The 18,497-nt window shown below is 34.6% G+C and overlaps 1 protein-coding gene and 1 pseudogene across 1 annotated transcript; one reads left to right on the forward strand and one right to left on the reverse strand.

Annotated features, from left to right (window-relative positions):
* Positions 1-444: 444 nt before the first annotated feature.
* Positions 445-5,107, reverse strand: LOC145801971 (uncharacterized). The gene is made up of 5 exons (XM_082893977.1): positions 4,970-5,107; positions 2,440-3,398; positions 2,210-2,350; positions 722-1,571; positions 445-508 (listed from the first exon to the last, which is right to left on the reverse strand). Exons 2-4 carry the CDS (start codon positions 3,394-3,396, stop codon positions 768-770), a joined length of 1,902 nt encoding a protein of 633 aa, XP_082750103.1. The 5' UTR covers positions 3,397-3,398; positions 4,970-5,107; the 3' UTR covers positions 445-508; positions 722-767.
* A 5,463-nt stretch (positions 5,108-10,570) lies between these two features.
* Positions 10,571-16,063, forward strand: LOC114292443 (21 kDa protein-like; annotated as a pseudogene).
* The last annotated feature ends 2,434 nt before the right edge of the window (positions 16,064-18,497 follow it).

Consider the following 18,497-nt stretch of genomic DNA (forward strand, 5'->3'; position numbering starts at 1 on the left):
TTTTGTTTGTTGTACTTACTCAAGCCCAGACACATTTGATATGTGCTGCAAGATGTCTTTTATGTGATCTTTTATCAATCTTGAAATGGGAAGAGTTTGTGGAAAGACCCAAGATTTTGTGATGCTTATAGGTTGAGGCAAGACGTATGCATCAGCATCAAGCACTTCTTTGTCCTTTGTGCTTTGCTCAACTTGTTTTGCAGCTTGTTTTGAAGCTCTAGTCACTTTCGCAACTTTTGGATATTGGAATTCTGGATCATGCTGCTTTTCCTTCCTTTCTTTTGCCTTTAAATTTTTTATCATTGAGGTTGGATCTTTTTTGACTGTAGGCAGTGAAAGTATTAGGAAAAGTGAAATTTCTCTGAAGCAACAGATGATATTTCAATATGTAAATTTATTTAATTCAATATTTTGTAGTTACCATAGAGTTTCTTCTTTTGTTTCGGTTGTTGTTTGTGTGGGATTTGCTCTTGTTGGGTTGTTGGTTGTTGTTCCAGTTGGATTCCAACTATACACAGTGAAAATCAAACAAGCCCCAAAAATGGAATAAGAAAATATACAGAGAAATGAAATGAGCAGTAGAAATATAACTAATGTGTTGAGAGAGATATAACTTCCAGAGAAAATTACCAATGACAGAGAAAATTATAATAAATAGAAATTTCTCTGAGTTATGATGGCACAAGGACATAACTTTTTGTGGCTCAAGATTTTCACTGACCTTGTGGTTGAAGTTGTGTTGGTGTTCGGTATGGTTGTGTTGCTAGTTAGACAGATAGTTCTTGAACTTGTTCATGCAATTTGGCATTTTCAGTTTCAAGCTCCGAATTTGAACACCTCAACTGTTGAATTGTTTTTGCATCATCTGCTTTTTCAACCTCCAACATCCTTAGTTTCATTCGGATTGTGCTTTCTTTTTCTTGAAGTTCTGAGTTATGTGATGTCAGGATTCTTATTGAAATATCCTTTTCAGCAAGTAATTCCATCCAATTTCTGTCTTCTTCTTTTTTAGATTGAGACAGTGCCTTCAGTCTTTGACGTAGATCAGCAATTTGGGCATCCTTTGATTCCTCAAATTCTTCAGGCTGATGCATTGTTGAGCCACAAATGCCATCATGTTGTTGGTCCATCTGCTCATTATTTTCTTCTTCATCACTTTCATCCTTGTTCTCTTCTTCTTGTTCATCTTCATCTTCATCTTCTTGTTCACTTTCTTTCTGTTCATTTTCTTCTTCATCACTTTCTTCATCATGTTGTTGGTCCATCTGCTCATTATTTTCTTCTTCATCACTTTCTTCATCATTTTCTTTCTGTTCATTTTGTTCTTTGTCTTCTGGTTCTATTTCTTCACTTTCTTTGGTGGTTTCTTCTTCTGTGCTGCTTGCTTGATGTTCTTGTCCATTGCTGGTTTCTTTGGTGGTTTCTTCTTCTTTTTGTTCATTCCCTCCATCTTCAGATGGATCTTGTAATTTCTCCTTGAATATGACAATTGCCTTTTTTAATTCTTTCTTTGTCTTTTTGCCAAGACAAAACTCCTCAGATGGGTTTTTGACTAGCTGCTTGTTATCAATCTGTAACAGGAGACTCTTTTATTAGAGAAATGTTACAAAATTCACTCAGAGAAAAAATTCAAATAAGGAAAATAAAATTCATCTAAATGATACTAATTGGAAACAAACTTCAGAGAAAATTGTATTGGGCCAGAGAAAATTAGAGGCATGGAGTTAATTGTATGGGGCAGAGAAAATTATGAAACAGTGAAATAAACAGTGTTTATAAGTTAATGTTTTACTATATTTGTGTCAGAGAAATTTGAATTCCAGTGAAAATTCATTAGAAGGGTAGAAATAAACAGTGTTAATCAAAGATGCAAGGCACACAAGTTATGGGCAGAGAAAATTACACACAAGGAGATAAAATTTGATGGGCCAGAGAAAATTATGTGACAAAGAACATAATTCAGATATTAGAGAAAATGAATCAGGGCATATAAGTTAATGTGTTACAATTGTGGTCAGAGAAATTTGGATGGGAGAGAAAATTGATTACAATGGCAGAAATAGACCAGTGGTTAACAAAGAAGAAAACAGAAATTGATATTTCAGAGAAAATTAATCTTAATCAATCAATGCATAAGGAGGGAAACAAAGCAGTAGTCAGAGAAATTTTTGAAATTTCACTGGGATTTCGGTAGCAATAGGAATCTAACCTGTCGAGGTGCAAGAGAGTGGACTGGTGTCTTCTGCAGCTGTTTTGTCAAGGTTTGAAGGTTCCACTTGGCACATCTTGGGAAGTCTGTTGTGTTACTGTCTTCTGAGTCAATGATAGTTGCATGTTCACATAGCCAATACTGTGATGAAAATGAAAGTAAATAAAATTTTGTAAACGCACAAATTTGTAAGTATGATAACTGCAAATTTGAATGGATATTATACTTACCAGCAATGCAATGACACACCCCGTAACTTTTTCTGGAGTTCTATGCAATGCCATGATAGAATCAATCAATGTTGATGTGATTGCTTCCGGCCAATCATACTGTTTCATTGATTCAAGAGGTTCCACATACTTTATAAAAACCCAACCTATTGAATTCCCACTTGTTGCAAAAAATAGGGTGAGACACAAGTACAATGTAACAATGATTGCTACATCTTTGAAGTCAGTTGGTTGCTTGCCTTTCATTGCTTTGACCAAGGCATTTTTAAGAACAGGACCAGTGAGCCTTGTGTCCTTTTGGAATCTTCTCCTGAGGAATGCAGATTTTGGCTTTTTAGAGTATCTTAATGACATGGCTCCTTTACCTCCTTCCAAACCAAAAATCAAGGTCATGTCATTTGTTGTAAAGGTCAGGTTCTTCTTCCCAACTGTGAATGCTTTTGTTTTTTCATTGTAACATTGGATTATGGCAACTACATCATCATCAGATTTCCTAGATTTCTTTGGATCCATCCTTCCAGTGGTTAGAGCTTGAATCAAATACCAGAATGGGGTCTTTTGAAGCTCTAGAAGATGTTTTGAACTGAATTTAAGTGTTTGAAAGAAGGAGACGACAGATGACAGGTTGGATCGGTATTGAATGCTGTAGTGAGCTCTCTTTCTGTAGAGTTTAACAGGTTTTTTCCCCCTTGAGCTTGAGTCTTTTGAAGTTGGGGTACTCATCTGGATGCTAGTTGCTTCATCAGCTTGGACTTGTGTGTTTTGGGAAGGAGTTTGTGGTGTTTTATTGCTGGTTTTTGATCTTAGATGATAAGAGGACTGAGAGAGTTGTTCTTGCTTCCTTGGTGTTTCTAGTGTTTTGCTGCTGGTTTTTGATCCTAGTGCATAAGAAGACTGAGACAGTTTCTGTTTTTTGCTTGGTGTTTCCGGTGTTTCGCTGCCTTTACGTTTTGCCATTTCTAGACAATGATTAAAGCATAGAGATGTCAACATTAAATCCCAGAGAAAAATGGAAATGTCAGAGAAAATTACAGATAAGGGAGAAAATTGGAGATGCAGAGAAAATTACAGATAAGGGAAAATTACAGAAATTTTGACATGTCAGAGAAAATCAACTCAGCATCATAAACATGGGAGAGAAATTTTCAATAATTGTTTAAATTACAGATAGAAGTAAACATACCAGAGAAAATGAATGATAGAAAAAAGTAAACATGGCAAGTGAAAGAAAATTTGCATTCCACAATTAGCAAAGATAAAATAAACAAAGTAATGTAAACATGGCACTGAGAAGTATACCCTATTGAAATCAAGAATTGAACAAAATAAACATACCAGAGAAAAATGCACATTCTGGAAAAAATTACACATTCTTGAGGAAATTTCCATTCCAGAGAAAATTTCAATTCATAATATTAAAATGCAAGAAAAATTTACATACACAAGCAGAGAAAATTAACCATGATAGAGACACTCAATGGAGGAAAGTGGTGCGATGTGGTCAGAGAAAATTATAAATACCAGAGAAACTTAGACAGGGGCAAGAGTGTAATTGACATTGCAGAGAAGGATACATATTCCAGAGAAATTTACAAAGCAGAGATATTCAGAGACAAAATGACAAAACATATTCAAGAATAAGATTAAAATTCAGAGAAATAACTTTTTCTCAAAGTACATATGGCAGAGAAAATTCCAAGAAGAAACATTCATTCCAGTCCACAATATTAAAATTCCAGAGAAAATTTAAAATGACAAAGACACAAGGGAGGAAAGTGGTGCGATGTGGTCAGAGAAAATTGTAAATACCAGAGAAACTTAAGACAGAGGCAAGAGTGTAATTGACATTGCAGAGAAGGATACATATTCCAGAGAAATTTACAAAGCAGAGAAATTCAGATACAAAATGACAGAAACATATTCAAGAATAAGATCAAAATTCAGAGAAATAACTTTTTCTCATAGTACATATGGCAGAGAAAATTACAAGAAGAAACATTCATTCCAGAGAAAATTATAAATACCAGAGAAACTTAAGACAGAGGCAAGAGTGTAATTGACATTGCAGAGAAGGATACATATTCCAGAGAAATTTACAAAGCAGAGAAATTCAGATACAAAATGACAGAAACATATTCAAGAATAAGATCAAAATTCAGAGAAATAACTTTTTCTCATAGTACATATGGCAGAGAAAATTATAAATACCAGAGAAACTTAAGACAGAGGCAAGAGTGTAATTGACATTGCAGAGAAGGATACATATTCCAGAGAAATTTACAAAGCAGAGAAAATTGAAAGAACAAAATTACAATAATCAAAAATCAGAGAAATTCAAATGCCAGAGAAATTTACAGATAAAATCAAACAAACATGTTGAAAAATATGTTCAAAATACACAGAAATAAATTTTTTCAAATGCAGGTAGCTTTTTATTACGAAATTGAAACCCTAATTTATGAAAGGTTATTATAAAATGCTATTAACTGTGTTTCCAGAGAAAATCTAGTTGTATTGTAGAAAAACTGACCAGAGTTAGGATGAAACTTGAATGATGAGCTGATATGGTCCGCGATGAAGATGCGACGTGACGAAGATGGACTGAGATGATGATAAGCCGTGAAAACGAAGCTTTAACGTAGGTCAGAGAAATTTGTGAGGAAGGAATGGGAATGATCTTTGGAGAGGATAACGAAGCTGTAATGTCGATGGTGCAGATGATGTTGAAACCCTAATTCTGCTGGTCTTCTGTTCGTGAAGATGCTGGATGTTTGGAATGTAACTGAGACGTCGGAATGAGTTTGGTTCTGTGTTGATTTTGGCGAGGGTATTTTGGTCCACAAAATAATTAAAAACGCGCGCCAAGTTGCTTCAGGGACGTGAGGCATCACTATCTTTTTGTGTGTCCTTTAGCCTCTAAATTGTTATTATTAGGGACCTTAAAAAAAAATCCCCAAAAATTTATTTGGTTAGTTTTAAAAAGAGTTTTGAATTGAGTGTTTAATTGACTTTTGAATATTTGATATGACATATGAAATAAGAAAATTTATTTATGAGTTTTGAAAAGAGATTTTAAAACTTAATTCAAATTATTATAACTCATAATCAAACACATTACTCAAAACTCTACTGAAAATTCTGATCAACATTCATAACTAAATTCTTTTTAAAATTCAATTAAAAAAATTAATTATTAACAAAAAATAACATTAATTAATTTTTTTAATTGAAAGCATTACAAATGAAATAATTTTTTTTTCAAAATAAATATTCAATTACTGATTTAAAATAACTTTTATTGTATATTTGGTTCGAATTATTTTTTTTAAAATATTTTTTATTTAAAATATTAAAAAATATATTATTTTTGTTAAAAAAATCAAAAACAAATTCCCATTTCTTTTCCAAATAACAACTGGTCGGTCAACTTCCCACTAGACAGAGATGAACTGTTAGAGCAAATTGAAAATCAAATTCATACTTAGTTCAGATTTTCCATTCGGATAGTTGTGCTGTGTGGTTGGTTTTCTCACAATCTGTGCAGATTTGCACAGCTGCTCTGTCTCTGTTTGCTGAGTTTGACAGTTCGCCGTTGTGTGCTGTGTGCTGCTCTGTCTCTATAACGTGCTGTGTGCTGCTGTTTGGTTGTTAGATTTTGCTTTCAAAATACTACTTTGCAATTACTTTATGTTGTTAGATTTTGCTTGGTGTCAATTCTTTTAAGCTAACATTCATGTGCTATTGCAACTTTTCACTTACTTCTATGTTTCACTTGTGCATCGCAGATTCCAATCGACTTGCATCCAATGACAAAAAAAATCTTCTTTAGAAACTGTCTTGACGGTATTGTTGCATAAATTACCAATTCCATTTTAACGTTCTAAGTAGACTGCGTGGCTATGGGATCAAGATGGAATTTCACCCGGAATAGTTCAGCAGGGCCACTTTGATTCTTTTTACTATATGTTTGCACAAAATTTTGAGCGTTATATTGTTTCATCAAGATAGAATTTTACCCGAAATAGTATTATTAGTCGGCACTGCAATGGACTTCTGTTTTCTTGATGGGAGATTTGCAAGGAACATTTAAAAACAATCTTCACGTATGTGTTATGTGTAAGACAAGATTGCAGATGTATGTGCTTTTATGTATGTATACATGTTACAACATACATATATACGATAGCTAACATAGCTGATGGAGACGATCTTTCTAATTGTATAAAGATTGTGTGAATAATGTATGCCGATTAAATTGTGCAGGTTTTACATGCTCGTGGGAAATTTGGTGGTTCAAGTAGTGGTTACAGTGTCTTAGGGGGCCTACATGGTGTAGGCTTATCTGTTGTTAATGCATTATCTGAGGTGCTACTTTCTTTTCTTATAACTTTATTTGGCCATTCACTTCAAGCTGGTTGAGATATGTATATATATTCATGGTTTTCTCTTTCGTTTTAATGTTGTTGGTTTTGGTGGGCCTTTGAGTTCCTTTATGTATCCCTGCACTAGAGTGGAAACATTTAAAATGATGGCCTTCATTTCAAGTTTCAAGTAATGATGAAATGAGCTTTATACATCAATGCTCACAAAAGGTTACCCTTTGTCACCCTTACTGTTTACCTTAGTGGTTGATGTTATAGGCAGATTGATGGGTAGGGCTAAAGAGGTTGTTTTGTGAGTAGGAGGGATGGTGTATTTGTGTTTCATTTGCAGTAGTAAATATGATACCATTTTTCAGGCCTAGCTAATGCTTGAAATTCAACTCAGAATGACCCTTTGTCTTACTTTCCTATTCTGTGACTTTTAGTTTGGTGCGTCCTGGGTCATAGAAGTATTGAGACTACAGTCTGATCTAACTGTAGCTTATGCCACACAGAGAGAGTCCTCTGCTTCAAAAGGATTTACTTCTTATCATCATGATCGTGGCACATCTCACTCTAGTCTCAGAGGCAATTTTCGTGGAACTTGTTTAGCTCATAACATATTTTCTTCTTCTCGAAGTCGATCCCAAACTCAACCTCGCACCAGGCAACCTTTTAGAACAATTTGTCGGATATGTGGTAAAGCTAGTGACTCGGCTTTTGAGTGTTGGCATAGGCTTGATCCTCATTTTCAACCACATTCAAGTCTCTAGCCCTTGGTTCTTAGATTCTGCTGCTCTGCTTCTGTACATGTTACCAATAATCTTCATCATCTGAATTCTTATCAACCCTATAATGGTTGATAGGCTTCCTATTGTCTCTCTATCAATTTGCTCTCATTTTGAATTGTTATATCACACTAAACCTAACTATACATCTCAAAGTGTTTGGTTGCCTATGGTACCCTTGGTAACTTCACATAATATCCTCTATCCTCTTTCTCTATAGATGTTCATAAACATTAATAAACTGTCATAAGAAATAATTTCAAATTCATATTATGTATAGTTCTGAATTTCTCTTTTTTTAACCTGTCTATTGTTTATTTTCTGTAAGTTTCAAGGAACAAAGGATAAAGGAAGTACAATTGTAGCTGTGGATTATGCTCATAGAAGCTTCTTTCATTCCTTTCTTATGAGATGGCTGCTTCAGTGACTTTTGATATGTTTTAATGTGAGTAATGATTCTAATGTCTTTAATGTTCTACTCATCTGGATAATGAATAAAGATATTTGTTTTGCACTAATGTGTATTATGGTTAGGCTGTCAGACTAATACATTTTATTTTATTTTTTTGTGAAGAGAATGGAAGGGAATTGAGGCATTTTCACATCTACTAACATTCTTATCCACACGTAATTGTCACATAGGATTAGGGCTTATTTGTGCCATACTTGATTGGAAGCATTTCTTTAGTAGTTTTGGCTGTGGGAAGCATTTCACCTGGGTAAGTTGTTAGGCGTTAACTACGTTATTTCCTTACTACAGGCTGTCTTGAATATGTCAACAAACCTTTCAATTTTGAATTACCATGATGTTTAAATCAGAATATTGTATAATTGTTAGCTCAGTTGGGCACTTTTAAATTGTATAATGAATTATTGAAGAAGAGCACAGTTGAGGGCTGACAGAGAATTTCGGGATCCTTATTCTAAAGATGGGAAGGGTAATGTTCATTATTGGCTATATTACAGTTACAATGTTATTGCTTCTCTCCACATTTCCTTTCCCTCCACAAATCCCTTCCCAAATCCAAAATCCAAACACATCCTTAAGCTAATGAAGGGCATACCTTTGACCTTCTTGTTTATCCAGATTTCTGCCAGCATCCCTGCACCAACTCCAGCAACATTCCATGCCCCGTAAAAGGCAATTGCAGAGGGTAATGATCTACGAGGAAGAAAAAAACAATCTAGGATTTGCCTAACCTTTATTGGAAGTCGTTTCTTAGTAACAGGCCCTGCACTGGGCTCATTATGGATGGAATCACCAATACTTTTCCAGTCCATTGCAATTACAATTGATCTGTTGGTTCTTCAGATCCCATAGGAGAATACTAGCTTCTGCATGGCTGAATTACACATAGGAGCAAAAGTTTCTGATTGAGATGGAAAACTTATAACAGAGTCACATGAGAAGCAGAGACACAAAATTGCACCAAGATGGTTCAATATCAAATTTGAGACAAATATGTGCACAAACACAAGGAGGGAACAGCATAAATACTGGAAATTTATGCAAAAGTTTCAGTTTTGCAGTTGAGAGTAGACAACTATAGAATACCATGTTGTGCAATACACTTTGAATTGTCATCGAAATTCATAGTACTAGGGCCTTGAATAAATTCCTAAGGTAAGAATTATAGATATTAATGAAAAAAGTAATGCCATACAAACAAACTGATGTTGTAGCTGAGTTGTTCTTATCAATGGTTTGTTATTGCAGGCCACAACAATTTATTAAAAATTTTGTTGTTAATAATAATTCCAAAATTTGTTGGGGTAATGAGTATATTAAGTGAACAATGGACAATTGAGAAGTTTCTTTTTGTACCATCATCATGTTCTCTTAGTTTATTAGTTACCATTGATTAACGAGCAATTTATTATTGAGTAGACATTGTTGTGTCATTATTGCAGCAGTTACACTACTAATGTATGCGATGTTTATTACTCATGTACGTTTGTTACGTAATATAGGTACAATGGTTCCGGGAATCAAGACGGGGCAACGGAAGAGAGCAACAAGTGGCAACGTACTATCAACATCTGAAGCATGTGCACAGGAGATTGGCACCCCGATAACGTTCTCTGATGTGACGCAACCACCAGATGATACACAAACTGTGGTGGAGGAGACGCAACTAGGTGGAGTGGGTAAGAGCATACTATTTAGTTGTTTAAAAAAAATTTGGTTTTGTTTTGTTTTGTTTTTAATTTTGACTACCTTCCCCTTTTATACCAGGGAAAACGAGGTCAACTCGTGTTCGGGGACCTACATTAGGCAAAGGCGTGCAAAAAAAAATTGCTAGGAAAAAATGGGAGAAATTACACGTCTATGTCAATCAGGTGTTGAACGCAATCACAAGAGGGAATGCCACCCCAGCGACGAATGAGTTGGGCCTTCAAATTAGACGGTTGTGCCCTCTTCAGAGCGTGAAGTCATGGATAAAAATTGATCAAAGTACCAAAGATGCGGTCGTCCAAGCGGTGCTAGTATGAGATTCATCTTGCCATAATGTGTTTATTATGTAATTTGTAATTGGTTAAATTAATTGTTCTACTAATCCTGTTACTATGTTTGTAGGACAAGTTTGTTATCAGCGATAATTTTGATAATGATGAACAAGCTCAACAGATCCTCGATAGGAAAGCATATTTGCTATACAAGGATTGGAGGTACAATCTAAAGCAAGAGTTCCTCGAACTTGAGGAAAAGGGTGTTTATGACCCCTATAGTCATCCGCCTAGTGGAGTGAGCTTGGAGGACTGAAAATATCTTATTGATGTTGCTTGGAAAGACGAATCTCACTTGGTAACAAATTAATTAGAAACCCCATTATTGAAATTAATTTATGTGGGGTTGCCATTGACCCATGAAGAAATATCAAGGCAAGTGCTTGGGGAAAAAAAAATTACTTGCGTGGATGTGGGATAGGCCCACAACCCTTTTCCACAGCTTCTAGTACGGCACGAGCACGTGATAAACATATGGAGTCAATGAGAGCGGAACTGGAGGTTCTTCGTGAGCAGCGTCAAAGTGATCACGAGGAGTTGCTGAAGGAGAAAGAAAAGCATGAAAGAGATCGAGAGAAGCTATTGAAGGAGAAAGAGGAGCGGCAAAGAGATCGGGAGGAGCTATTGAAGGAGAAAGAGGAGCGGCAAAGAGATCGGGAGGAAATTACGAGGGAAAGAGAGCAGTTGATCAAACAAGTCGATGAAGAAAAAAAAGCACGGGAGGCACAACAAGTACAACTCAATCATCTGAACGACGTGGTGTCACGGCTCGCAACCCTCTTGCAAGGTTCAAATGGCCATCCTACTATTCAGTAAACAGAATTTCCTTAACAAGCTACTGTAACTTCTACAAAAAATATGGATCATATTGGCATAGAATTGTTTTCTAAAGTTGGTATGCAAATATTTTTTCGTGATATGCTTTGAATAGGTTTTGAGGCATAATGTGCGTAGACATTGTAGCAGCCAACCTGGTGTTTTGATACATTACACAAAGGACCGTAATCTGATTTCCATAAGGTAACCAAGTCCAATTGAATGTCATTTCAGATTTAAGAGTAATTGAAGAAACCAAGAGAAAATAGAATGAATTTTGATTTAGTACAATATAACTAGTACAATATAACTAGTACAAAGGAGCTTTGATTTCAAAACTCTAATTGTAAAGAATGAATATGTGATATTAAGTTTCTTAATAATAAATCTATACAAATAAAACCAAGACTAATTTGATGAACAAAGCTCCACATTTTCAACCTATTTTGGCCTAGTTACAGGAGCTGATGCAACCTAATGCAACCTGGTTGGATGAACACTTGTGCTTGAGGCTGCCCATAACAGATTATCAACCTGATTTGGCCTAGTTACAAGAACTGATGCAAACAAAGTTTTGATCCTTAAAACCTCCACATTTTCCCAATCATAAGCTGCCTTCTAAGTGTGCCATGCATTCTAATCACCTTATCCTACAATTTCTTTGGTTCTTGGTTGTTTTCCAAGAGCTTATTGACTCATAAGAAGTATATTCAGACTAGAGAATCAAATCAAGGAAATCGGTTAGAATATAGCCATAGGAATAAACAACCAAATTTCATTAAAGTAAGGGAGAAAAATCCATGAATCCTTACCTTGTTGCCTACACTTGCATCCAGCTGTACAATTGCAGATGCGCCTGTGTTCAGGCTAAAATCAATTAAATGTGTTCTCCCACATGCTAACCAAGTGGTGGATTGACTCATATAAAAGCGCCAAAAACATAGCCGAAAAAAGGCCTTCGAGGGCCGAAAATTGAAAGCAACCCCTGAACCACTGCGGGGATGGCACGGGTAGCTTCCTCGTGTGAAATAGGACCTGTGGGGACAGATGGGACGTAATTAGCGCGTGTACATTGGGCGTTAACGTGAAACGCGCCATGAACTTAGCCGAAAAAAGGCCTTCGAGGGCCGAAAATTAAGAGCAGCCCCTGAACCACTGTAGGGATGGCACGGGTAGCTTTGTCATGTCAAGTAGGACCTGTGGGGATAGATGGGACGTAATTAGCACGTGTACATTGGGCGTTGGCGTGAAATGCGCCATGAACTTAGCTGAAAAAAGGCATTTGAGGGCCAAAAATTGAGAGCAGCCCCCGAACCACTGCGGGGATGGCACGGGTAGCTTCTTCATGTTGAATAGGACCTGTGCGGACAGACGGGACGTAATTAGCACTTGTACATTGGGAGTTGGCGTGAAAAACATCATAAACTTAACCGAAAAAATGCCTTCGAGTGCCGAAAATTGAGCGCAGCCCCCGAACCACTGCCGGGATAGCATGGGTAGCTTCCTCGTGTCAAGTAGGACTTGTGGGGACAGACGGGATGTAATTAGCACGTGTACATTGGGAGTTGGCGTGAAAACGCCATAAACTTAGCCGAAAAAAGGCTTTCGAGTGCCGAAAATTGAGAGCAGCCCCCAAACCACTATATTGATGGCACGGGTAACTTCCTCATGTCAAAGACAACCTGTGGGGACAGACGGGACGTAATTAGCACGTGTACGTTGGAAGTTGGCATGAAAAACGCATAAAGCTTATACAAATATATTAAAGCTTACAAATATATATATGTTCTATAAGCATCTCTATATATGTACAGTTATGAATAAAATATATATATGTTTACACATTAGACTAAACTTGACTTGGGGTTGACTTGGAAATTTCTTTGCACTTTCAATACAACTGAACGTGTAAAGAAACTATATTGAAATTCCTAAATTCAAACAATATTTACATACAATTGCAATTACAATTGACATGCTTGCAATTTGTGTTTTGTAGATGGCTATAACTTTTTGTTTACAATGGAACTAATGGGTGTAATTTTTGTTGTGTAGATGGCTTTTGGCATTGACATGTGGATCTTCTATTTTTTTGCCCAGAAGATAATTCACACTTATGCAAAGTTGGGAAGTTTTTTGTTGTCCTATACTTTTTGTGTGGACTGTGGATGCATCGAACATATAATTTTTGGCGGGGTACAAACTATTTTTGGAGCTTGTATTAAATGCTCTGGTGGTATAGCATCAATGAACCGTGGAATTTGGATGCATCGTACATATAATTTATAGTGGGGTACATAGTATTTTTGGAGCTTGTATTAATGGCTCTAGCATTAATTAATATAGATTACCTTTTATCGTGGTACATATTACCATAGTAATTTGTACCTTGTCAAATAGTCATTACAATGCATAGTATATAGTAAAAATGTTGTGTATAGAGGACATTGTTTTGATAACGTATTTGGAATGTATGACGTTATTATTTGTAATTGAAATATATATAGTTGGTTCGTACATAAGTTTACATTATTATTTGTAGTTGGAATATATATAGTAGGTGTTCATTTTTGTTTCATGGTTCTAAGTGAAACATGCATTATGGAATAGGTTATAATATATATAGGTTGTATACGTACAGGTTCCGGTGGATACATATAGGTTCGGACGAAATTTAGTAAAATGAAACAAACAAAACAATAATATAAAATGACGCTTTTGGTGACAAATCAATTAGTAGCTAAAAAGAAATAAATTTTTTGGCGACTAAATATTTAGTAGCCAAAATGAATCAAAAACAGTTATGGCGCCTAAATGTTTAGTAGCTAAAACTCAAACGACTTTTGGCGACTAATAATTTGGTAGCCAAAACAACCTGAAAACAATTATGGCGACTAAATGTGTAGTAGGTAAAAATCAAAAAACTTTTGGCGACTAAATATTTAGTAAGCAAACAACTCGAAAACATAAGAAAATAATTATGGCCGACTAAACTAGTTAGTAGCTAAAATCCAACACATTTTTGGCGACTAAAATAACAAAATAACTATGGCCGACTAAACATGCAGTAGCTGAAAGTTTCACTATTGGGGACTAACAATGTCGTCGCCGAAGATATTTCATTTTTTGGCGACAAAAACTTTTAGTAGCTAAATATGTGAGTTAAAGGAATTAATGAACCGTTTGGGTGACTAACATTTTAGTCGCTAATGTCACTTAACAACGACTAAGGCTCTTTTCGTCGCTAATACCTATTATTTTTGCCTACTAAAAGGTTAGTCGATATTTTTGTACTACTTATGGCGACTAAATGTATTTTAGTCGCTAATTCCTTCTGCGACTATATATCCCCGACAAAGCCAGCGACTAAATTATTTTGTCGGCAATGTGTTTCGGCGACTAAAATCAATACTTTTGGCGACTGATATGTTATTCGTCGAAAGTGTATTTTCTTGTAGTGATAGCTTACGAATGAAAAAAATAAAAAAATAAAAAAAGGCAAATCTGACGTAGTAGTAAAGTTACTTTTTGATGATCTAGTAGCTATAAGTTTAAATTGCGGAAATCATTTTTCCGTTTATAGAGATAAGATTGCGTACATTAACCCTTTCTTAAAGCCTACTTAGGTGGAATTTCATGCATTAAGTACACCCTTTTTAGGAAAAAAAAATTGTTAAAAACAAAAAAATACAAATTGAAGAAAAAATTAAAGGTAATAGACATATTTTTCGAAAGTAAGAACAATTATAAATTAAGAAACAATCTTGTTAAGAAACTTTTATTCACCCACTTCCAAGCTTATATAAGCCTACATTATGTCATGTCTTTACACAATTTACAACACAACTATCTAGAATTCACTCAACATCACATATAATATTTTACTCTCTAACATGATTATTCATCCTCCGTCTCTCCCTCGTTCAGAGCACAGAACGATTCACAAAAATATGTGTTTGACATCTATAAATTGTTACGTTTTTCAAATATATACTTGTAATAAATTTCTTTTATATATACTAATATGTTATTGATTTAATTTATCATGTTGTACTATATATATGTAAGGTTTTTGTAGTGATATTGTTGTTATCATAGGTATAATATCTTATGGTAGGATATGTATACAATTAGATAGATTTTAAACTAATTAGAACTACAAATTCATCAAATGTGATTTTAGAGATACTGTCATCTTCAATAGCTCCAAAATCACATTTGATAAATTTGTAGTTCCAACTAATTTAAAATTTGTCTAATTGTATGCATGTCTTAGCAAAGATATTTATTCATGGAAAAGTTATTAAATAATCTCAAAGTACAGTCACGTACTGTTCTGAAATATTATCATCGACGAAGAAGATGTAACTTATAATTTTATATTAAGCCAGCAAGAAACATGAAACACATGGTACTGTAAGAATATTAAATAATTTTCCTTGACTTCGCCTATGATAACAACAATATCACTCCGCAAACTGTATATATATATATATCAATAACACATTAGCATATTTAACAAAAAAAAAAAAAATTACTGCAATCACAGATTCAAAAAAAAACGTAACAATTTATAAAATGAATTATATATAAAAAAAAATATATGTAAAACATACCAACACCGATTACATCCACACAAAGCTGCGGCGAAACTCTATACCCGGACCTCTGCTACACCTCCCTCTCCGGTTACGCCAACGCCGCCCAGCACGACCAGGCTCGACTCGCCCGTGTCGCCATCGGCGTCAGCTTCTCCAAAGCCCAACGTCTCCCGCTCCGCCGACTACCGCTACGAGCCCCACGCCGCTCCGCCCTCCACGACTACTTGTCCGTCTTCGGAGGCCCCGTCGACCAGATCACGGCTCGCTGAAACAGATGGGCCGCTTGGGAACCGGCGGCGAGTCTGTCCGGTTCGTGATGAGTACCGTGCGCCGCCTTGACGAACGAGAGGACACGTGTACGGATGGATTGGAGGATGTCCCCGACGGCGCTGTGAAGACGGACGTCTGTGATCGGGTTGTGAAGGTGAAGGAGGTGACTAGCAATGCGCTGGCGCTGGTGAATAGTTATGCTTCCAAGGTAACGACGCCACAATGATTCATCGACTGGTAGATTTTTTTTTAAGGGCCTTTTTAAGATTAGGAGAAGAATGTGGAATTTAGTGGATTAATTAATATATATTTGTGAGAGTGTATTTGGTTTTTTTTTTTTTTTTTTTTTCTGTCGTAATTTTAACGCTAAATCTTTTTTTTTTTTTCTTTTTAAAAAGAAAATATAAATAGGGATGATCATTTTTTCCAGTGCCGCTTCACATCCGCATCCCCACCTCATCCCATAAGGATTTTTTCCGCCTCAATTAAAAATTGGAGTGGGGACAAGTTTTGGCAGCGTTTCGTAGAATTTTTTAATTATGATGCGAAAATAGAATTTTATTTGGGAAAATTATTCATAGGTCCCATGAAAAACATGTGATCTCCAATTAATCCCATAACTTTTTCACTACACCCAAAAATCCTTTCCTCTCCTCTCTGCTTTTTGCTTCCCTTCTTCTCTCGTTTTTTTTTCTACATTTTTCTGTCACCGTGTTTGTCATAGAAGAGGACCACCGGTGATCATATCTTTCTCCATTGATCGGGGTTCATTGATAACCACCAAGCATTGAAATCAACTCCGACGAAGAAGATGATATATTTTCCGACGAAGAAGATGAATGGATCTACTTAGATCTGATATAGATCTACTCAGATCTACATCAGATCTGAGTAGATCTGCACAGATTTGGTTAGACATCCGTCTTTCCCCTTCGATCTCTTTTTTTTTTTTTTCTCTCTCTGCTATACACTTCTGTTTTTCTGTTCTAATGGAGAAAATTTTCGAATTCTGAACAAGCAGTTTTCGAGTTTTAGTTACAGGCGGTGAAAACTGTAAAATTTTGCAGTTTCAAATTTTTTTTTTTGTGCTGGAATGAATCATGGTTTAAAACTGTAAAATTTTGCAGTTTTATAACATTCTTTAGAACTGTAAAATTTTACAGTTTCATAACATGTTTTTTAATTTTTTTTTTCCGGCAATATTCTAGACATTCCGGTGAGTCTCCGACGACCGTTAAACGGAAGTCCGACGGTAGTAAGATGTGAACAGTGTCTATAAATTAAAAAAAAAAAAAAAAGGATTTTTTGGTAACAATTAAAAATGTGTTGGACTAATTGGTGCAAGTATTTTGTTTTGGGATTAGTTGGGTTTTGAACTTGTTACATTGGACTTATCAGTAAGTTCCCCATTTTATTTTGAGTTTATAAATTTTGTAATTATAATTTTAGTGTAAAAAATTTGTTTGGTTAGTTTTAAAAAGAATTTTGAATTGAGTATTTAATTGAATTTTGAATATTTGATATGACATATGAAATAAGAAAATTTATTTATGAGTTTTAGAAAGAGCTTTCAAAACTTAATTCAAATTATTATAACTCATAATCAAACACATTACTCAAAACTCTACTGAAAAATCTAATCAACATTCATAACTAAATTCTTTTTAAAATTTAATTAAAAAAATTAGTTATTAACAAAAAATAACATTAATTAATTTTTTTAATTGATAGTATTACAAATGAAATAATTTTTTTTTTCAAAATAAATATTCAATTACTGATTTAAAATAACTTTTATTGTATATTTGGTTCAAATTATTTTTTTAAAATATTTTTTATTTAAAATATTAAAAAATATATTATTTTTGTTAAAAAAAATCAAAAACAAATTCTCTTTTTTTTTTTCAAATAACAGGTATCATTTGCAAAATAACAACTGGCCGATCAACTTCCCACTAGACAGAGATGTCCGGGAGGACAACCGAACAGACCAAAAGTGTTCTTTTTAAAATTCAAAATTCAAAACCTCATTGTGCTACCATTTTCGAATGAGTTTTGAAATGTGACTTAGAATCAATTTTGAAAAGCTTAAACCAAGCAATGTATTGAAATAACTCTAGATAAATAACTCTAGAATCAAAATTCCAGAGCTATACCAAACATAGTTTCTCCTGCCCAGTTCCATCCAAATCTCACCCTAATTATATTTATTAAATATATTTATATATATAATATATATAATTTATTCATTTTTTATTATAATAAAACTAAAATATTAAAATACTTTGTTGAATATAAATTTTTATTCATTTATTTTCTATTTTATATAATATAATTTTTATTAAGTAAAAATTATTATTTTTTAAAATTATAAATTATTATTTATAATATAATATATTATTTATAATCTTTATTAATATTTTTATTTTTTAACTTACAAAACTAACCCTGTCCTGCACCTGCTTCCATCTCCAATTTCTGGCTCCGTTTGGGAAGATAAGTTGTGGGCTTTTTTGGCTATTTTAACCATAAAAAACAAAATAGGCTATTTTAGCCATAACAAACAAAATATCACATCCAACCCATAATCATTACACTCTTCTCTTACAAAAAAAGTCAAAAAAGCCAAAAAGTCAAAAAATCCTTCCCAAACCAAGCTTTTTAGCCTAGGCTAAAATAGCCAAAAAAGCCAAAAAGCCAACCCACTTCCCAAA

Source organism: Camellia sinensis, chromosome 11 (assembly GCF_055761805.1).
Source record: "Camellia sinensis isolate YWXY chromosome 11, ASM5576180v1, whole genome shotgun sequence".
In the NCBI taxonomy this organism is placed as follows: domain Eukaryota; kingdom Viridiplantae; phylum Streptophyta; class Magnoliopsida; order Ericales; family Theaceae; genus Camellia; species Camellia sinensis.